The sequence below is a fragment of the Octodon degus genome, unplaced genomic scaffold (genome assembly GCF_000260255.1).
Source record: "Octodon degus isolate 3935 unplaced genomic scaffold, OctDeg1.0 scaffold00143, whole genome shotgun sequence".
NCBI classification, from domain to species: Eukaryota; Metazoa; Chordata; class Mammalia; order Rodentia; family Octodontidae; genus Octodon; species Octodon degus.
In genome coordinates, this window is record NW_004524719.1 from 2,010,037 (window position 1) to 2,016,989 (window position 6,953).

The 6,953-nt window shown below is 35.5% G+C and overlaps 1 protein-coding gene across 2 annotated transcripts in view; it reads right to left on the reverse strand.

The window, feature by feature from the left end:
- Cdh18 (cadherin 18) overlaps positions 1–5,668 on the reverse strand; it is a 357,410-nt gene extending 351,742 nt beyond the window's left edge. For both annotated transcript variants that reach the window (XM_004641813.2, XM_012517046.2), the window contains exon 1: positions 5,191–5,668. In XM_004641813.2, the coding sequence (XP_004641870.1) occupies positions 5,191–5,418 (228 nt within the window). In that variant the 5' untranslated portion in view covers positions 5,419–5,668. The remainder of the gene's footprint in view (positions 1–5,190) is intronic.
- Positions 5,669–6,953: the final 1,285 nt, after the last annotated feature.

The following is a 6,953-nucleotide window of genomic DNA, read 5'->3' on the forward strand; positions in this document are numbered from 1 at the left end:
GTCCATAGGTCATGCTTAAGTATATGCAAGAAAACAAAAATTATCCCATGCATATTATCTGACCACAGTGCAATGAAACTGGAAATAAATGACAAAAGAAACAAGAAAAACATTATAAAAACATGGAAATTAAGCAACATTCCTCTCAGCAAAAAAATGGGTCCCAGATGAAATTAAACAATATCTATAATTCAATGAAAATTCCAGCACAACATATCAGAACTTATGGAATGCAATGAAAGCACACCTTAGAGGAAAATTTATAGCTATGAACTCACACATTAGGAAAACAGAACAGAAACAAATAAATACGCTAATGCTGCACATCAAATGTCTACAAAAGGAAGAGAAAACGAAATCCTCAGCAAAGAGCCCAAAGATGGGAGGAAATAATAAAAAAAAAAATAGAGCAGATATCAAATCAATTGAGATGAAGAAAACAATTCAAATTAATGAATCAAATAGGTGGTTCTTTGAAAGATTAAATAAAACTGATAAACCTCTAGCTACCCTCATGAAAAATCAAAAAGAAAAACCTCAAATACAAGCAATAAGGAATGAAAAGGATAAAATTACCACAGACACAGTGGAAATTCTGAAGATCATCAATATCTACCTTGAGAATCTTTATGCTCACAGAAGAGAAGACACAGAATAAATGGACAGATTCCTAGAAAGTTACAAATTACCAAAAGTAAATCATGAGATACAAAACTCTCAATAACCCAATAACATCCAATGAAATATGAAATGTAATAAAAAACCTATAGAAAATAAAAAGTCCAAGACCTGATGGATTCACAGCTGAACTCTAAAAGAAATTTACAGAAGATATAATCCCAATACTCCTCAAACTCTTCAATGAAATTGAAAAGAAAGCTATCCTCCCAAAATCATTCCTGGAGGTAAGTATTATACTGATAGTGAAACCAGAAAAAGATGCAAATAAAAAAAGAGAACAAGAGGCCAAGATATCTCTCTCATGAACATAGATGCAAAAATCCTAGCAAATAGAATACAGCAAATAATCAAGAAGATTATACTCCATGACCAAGTAGGATTCATCCCAGGGATGCAAGGATGGTTTAATATATACAAATATATAAATATAATACACTATATCAATAAAGCCAAATCCAAAAACCACATGATCTTCTCAACTGATGCAGAGAAGGCTTTTGACAAAGTCCAACAGACATTCCTGTTCAATGTCCTACAGAAAATTGGAAAAGATGGCCTCTACTTCAAACTGATAAAAGCCATTTATGACAATCCAAAGGTTAACATAATTCTAAGTGAAGAAAAACAGAAATCTTTCATTCTCAGATCAGGTGCAAGACAGGGATGTCCTCTATCACCACTTCTATTCAATATAGTTATGGAATCGTCAGCTAGACTCATTAGACAAAAGACAGAAGTAAAAGGAATAAGAATAGGTTAAACTATCATTATTTGCAAATGACATGATACTTTATTTGGAACATCCAAAAAACTCCACCAAAAAGCTAGTAGAATTAATGCAGAAATTCAGTAGCATAGCAGGATACAAAGTTAATACCCAAAACTCTACAGCATTCCTCTCCACAGACAACAAACACACTGAAAGGAAAATTAGAGAAAGAATACCTTTTACAACAGCACCCCAGGAAAAGAAGTACTTAGGAATTAAACTAACTAAAGAAGTCAAAGTTCTATTTAATGAAAATTACAGTACTCTGAAAAAAGGAATTGTAGAAGATTTCAGAAAATGGAAAGACTTTCCCTGCCTTTAGATAGGAAGAACCAACATAATGCAATCCCTATCAAAATACTACCAACATAACCCACAGACCTAGAGGAATCATTCCTAAAATTTATTTGGAACCAGAAAAGACCTAGAACAGCGAAAGCAATCCTGGGCAACAAAGACAAGGCAGGAGGCATTGCAATTCCTGTTTTGAAATTACTACAAAGCTACTGTGATAAAATGAGCATGGCATTGGAAAACAAAAAACAAAAAACACCCTGAGCATCAATTCAATAATTTAGAAGATGCAGAAGCCACTAAAAACACACTCAGCCACCTTATTTTCGACAAAGGGGCCAAACATGCTTACTGAAAGAAAGATAGCCTCTTTAACAAATGGTGCTAGAAAAAAATGGCCCTCTACATTCCGAAAAATAAAACTTGACTCAAGTATACCACCATGCATCAAACTAAAGTAAAAATGGATTAAAGATCTAAACATTGAAGCAGAAACACTAAATCTCCTAGAAGAGAAAGTAGGAGGAACTCTTGCAGACACAGGGGTAGGCAAACAGTTCATGAACAAAACTCAAACTGCACGGGTAACACTTGAAAGAATTAACAATTCAGACCTCCTGTTAATGAGAAGTTTTTGCACTTCAAAAGAAATTACCAAGAGAGTGAAAAGACAACCCACAAATTTGGAAAAAATCTTAACTAATACACACTCAGAGAAAGGTCTTCTCTCAAGAATTTCTAAAGAATTAGAAAAACATTAGGGCTGCAAAATTTAAAGACCCAATCCAGAAATGGGCATCCAAGATGAACATACACTTCTCAGAGGGGAAAATTAAAGAAATGAATAAATATATGAAAAAATGCTCCACATCACTAGCCATCCATGAAATGCATATTAAAACAACACTGAGATACCATCTCACCCCAGAAAGAATGGCTATCATAAAGAAATCAACCAACAACAAATGTTGGAGAAGCTGTGCGGAAAAGGGAACCCTTCTCCACTGCTGGTGAAAATGTAGACTGGAGCAACCATTATGGAAATCAGTGTGGAGACTCCTTAATAAACTAGGACTGCCAGAGATACGGCTCAGTGGCTTAAGTGCCTGCCTGGCAAGTGCAAGGTCCTGATTTTGATTCCTGGTACCAAAAGTAAAACAAAACAAAACAAAACTAGGACTGACTGGAAATCCCATTCAATCCAGCTATTTCCCTACAGGGAATTTTCCCAGAGGAACTGAAAACATGATATCATAGTAATATATGTTCACCTATGTTTACCGCAGCACAATTTGTGATAGCCAAATCTTGGAAGCAATCTAAATGCCTATCACCTGAGGAATGGATGAAAAGACGCAGTATTTTTATACAATGGAGTATTACTCAGGTATAAAGAATGGTAAACTCAAAGCCTTCATATGTAGGTGGATGCCACTTGAAGATATACTCATAGGGGAAAGAAAACAGACTCACATGTATAAATATCATATAGTGTCCCTAGTGTAAGAATTGAAAAGTAGAAATAAATATTGAACAGTATAACACTACTAAATGGAAAGGGAGAACTTACAGATTAAACAACAAAGAGAGGGCAAGGAGAAAAGCTAGGAAACATGGATGGTTAAGGCAATGATCCTGAGAATATCCATCAGGCTTTTTCTTTTTTCTATAATTTTATTGAGAAACAAATAGCAATGAGACAGTTTCAAACCAAATTGGTAGGACAGTTTCAATAATTAACACATTGTACACATTCTTCATAGGGGTTATTTGCTGTACAAGTCAACAACTTCTGACATTGCCAGTCATGTGGATAACCCACTACTAATATAGACTACTGAACTATATTAGATTATTTCGCTGAATTCATGCTCCTACAATATATGAATGGCAATGGAACACCCATCTCTGATAAAAGTTAAAAAAAAGGGGGTTATAAATGAAGGACCATTTTATAGTGAAAATATATATATGTATATCTGTGTATAGAAAATAGCACAGTTACAGAGCTACTTTCTCTTAGTCCAATGAGTGGAAAGCTTTGAACTAATAGTTTTTAGGTAAGATATCATGTCTTCATCTTGTACTATGAATAACTACTATGAAGACAACAATATCCAATGTATTAACTATTGTAACTATCCTACTAACCTGTTTTGAAACTGTCTCATTGCTACTGTTTTCTCAATAAAAATAATACAAAAATATTAAAAATATGTTTAAAAATCATCCCTACAAAATGGAAAAATATTTTGGTTTCACTCATAACAAAAATGCTAATAAAAATATAAAAATATTATTTTTAAGCTTTTATATTTGCAAAATTCAAAGTTGTATAATAGCATTTGCTGGCATTTATGTAGAGAAATAATAACTTAGTATATAACTGGTGAAGGTATAGATGATAATATCACTTCAGATTATGTTCCAGTGATTTCTACCAAAACTAAATTTATTTATTTGTTAACCAGACTCTTCTTTCAGAAGTCTCTCCAATAGACCTACCCACATATGTGCTAAAGGATGTTTATATGTACATGTCCATTTGTTTATGGAATGTCAAAACAAAATAATAGTAACAGTCAATGAATGTGCAATGATGTAACTATGAAGGTAGGGCAATTTTGCGAGAGAAAATGTTAAAGAACTCTGAACCACTTTTTCCAGGGAAATACTGATTGATAGCATTTTAGTTCCAATCATTTCAAATAACGATCATAGCCATTATCAGGGCTCCAAAATCTTAACCCTCATATTACGATTTCCTAGGAATCAGTGCATTTGATCTTTACTAGCCTCTCTGATAGGAAAGAGTCCATCTTGCCTATAACGATGAAGTCTCAGAAGCTGTTTGCAATCTTTCACAGTCGATATCTTAGTCAAGGAGGTGTGACTGTTCTTTCATCAATGGCTAATACTACATGCTCTCCACGTGAAGGACCTCCCTCTGCTGCAAGCACCCATTTTAGCATTAAAGACACCCTGGACATACTTAAGTAAATGAGCGTAGCTAACTATGTCCCAATAAAACATCATTTATACACAGTGCTATTTGAATTTCATGTAAGGTGACTTCATGCTTGAGTATGTCCATCTGTCCAACAATATTGCAAACAACGTGTGGTCAGCAGAGATTCTCAAGCCTGAAGAGGGTCATGAGGCTCTACCACCATCTAAACCATGAGGAGCTCCCAACCATATGCAACTAAATTTTTCTCAATAAGGACCAACACAGCAGTGAGTGACACAGCAAGTTATAATTTACTTTCACAGTAATAAAAGTACTTGACTTTTTCAATTAACTCTTCTTGCTTTCCAAGTGAGAAAAGGGATCACAGCCACCTATAACAAGATTCACTGTATTTTGTTGTTGCTTGAACAAACTTTGCCCTCCCCTCACCCACAATCTTTCAGAAGAAGTCTGAGCAAACCAAAACAGGACTTACTTTTCCAACATATTGTGGATCTGGTCCCATGTGTTCTTCTAAAACAAAGAACTGATTCCAGACCCATCCCCTTTTGGGACGATGGTGGACTTCGGTTTCACCTTCAATGTGTTTGGTTTGGTTTCTGGTCACCTTGATGGAGCCGTGGTGAGCAGTTCCATAACACCTCTGCACAAAACAGAGACACACGAGGACTGGGCAGATGCAAGATGTACTCGTAATTTTCATTGTAAGATCACGTTCCAGTTCACTGTCGTCCTTCGTTTCCTTGTCAGGTAAAATGCTCAGTGAGCATTCAAGAGAGGAGCCACGTCATCCTTGGGAAGCACAGTCCCAAGTAAGGTGCTTCTCATGTCCATGATTTAGTTGTCCATTCGGGAAAGGTCAGACCATATTCACATCCTGAAGCACCTGGCAATCAAAGCTGACGTTGGTGGATTCCAAGTCTTCACAGTAGAGGGACACAAGTAACCATTTTCGATCTAATGGAAAAAGAAAAAAAATTATATGTATAGAAGTATTATAAGATGTGTTACTTTTACTATTTGATTTTTTTTTTTTAATTTTAGGACAGAGTGTACAGAGTATACAGGGTCTCACTGCGTAGGTCAGACTCATAGTGATCCTCCTGTTTACAGCCTCCCAGGAGCTGGGAATACAGGTTTGTGGCATCATGTCCAGTCTCAATTGCCATCTGAGGGTGCCCCAGGGGTGGGGCTGGCACAGCAGACCTGGGATTGAATGCCCACCCCCTGTGCCTGCTTGTAGGCACTTAAATCCGCTGAGCTATTTGACCGGTCCTTACTATTTTTTCATTGAATGAAAACCACACTGTATTGAAGAATGATGTTAATCGACAAAGAAAATTCTTTCTGAATTACAAAGATGTCTTCATAGGTTTTTTCAGATAATTCACTACCTGCAATGTTGATTCTCATTTCCAAATACTCATGTATGTATAACTTTTTGCACTTGTTACATATAATACAAACTTGTTCCAAATGCTACATAGTAATCACATAGTTCATGTGATTAATTCACAAATACTCCCCAAATACTTTCAGTACGCAACATCAATCTAACAAGTACTTGAATTATTTGATAAGTAAAATGAGAACAAAATAAAAGGGAAAAGAGATGATAACTTGAAAAATACATATATTCCACTCAAGCCTACTCCAGGTCTTAGGAACAAGTAGCTGTAAAGAAATACAAGGAAGAATATCCATTGATTCTATCATAGTTTGTATACACTTTGATATACTCTGCTTATTATACTCTACAGTGTAAACTTTATTTTCAGGCAAGATGTATTTTCAAATGGGAATGCCATCAGTAGCTTTATTTTTAGCATAAGTAATTCTAGCAATTATTTAAGGAAAGGATGTTAATACAGTAGCTGAACAACAGAGGCAAGAATACATTCACTCTACAGATAAGAAAAGTTGAGGTTTTGGGACATAGCTTTTGGCTCAACTGTACACTAAATTAGAATTTCGAGAACATTTCTAGAAAACAAATGGGATACAAAGTTAATCCTCAAATTACTACCTTGAAGATAGTATTTTGTTCAAGATATTTTATAATTACACCCGCTTTAGAATAAATGTGATAAAATGATATTGATTAAAGAATATGGCTATAAGGGCTGGCAAGATACCTCAGTGGACTAAGCACCTGCTTATGTAAGCACAAGGACCAGGGCTTGATCCTGGCTCCACATCCCATTCCAGCCCCAACTCTAGGCACACTGAGCCAGCCAC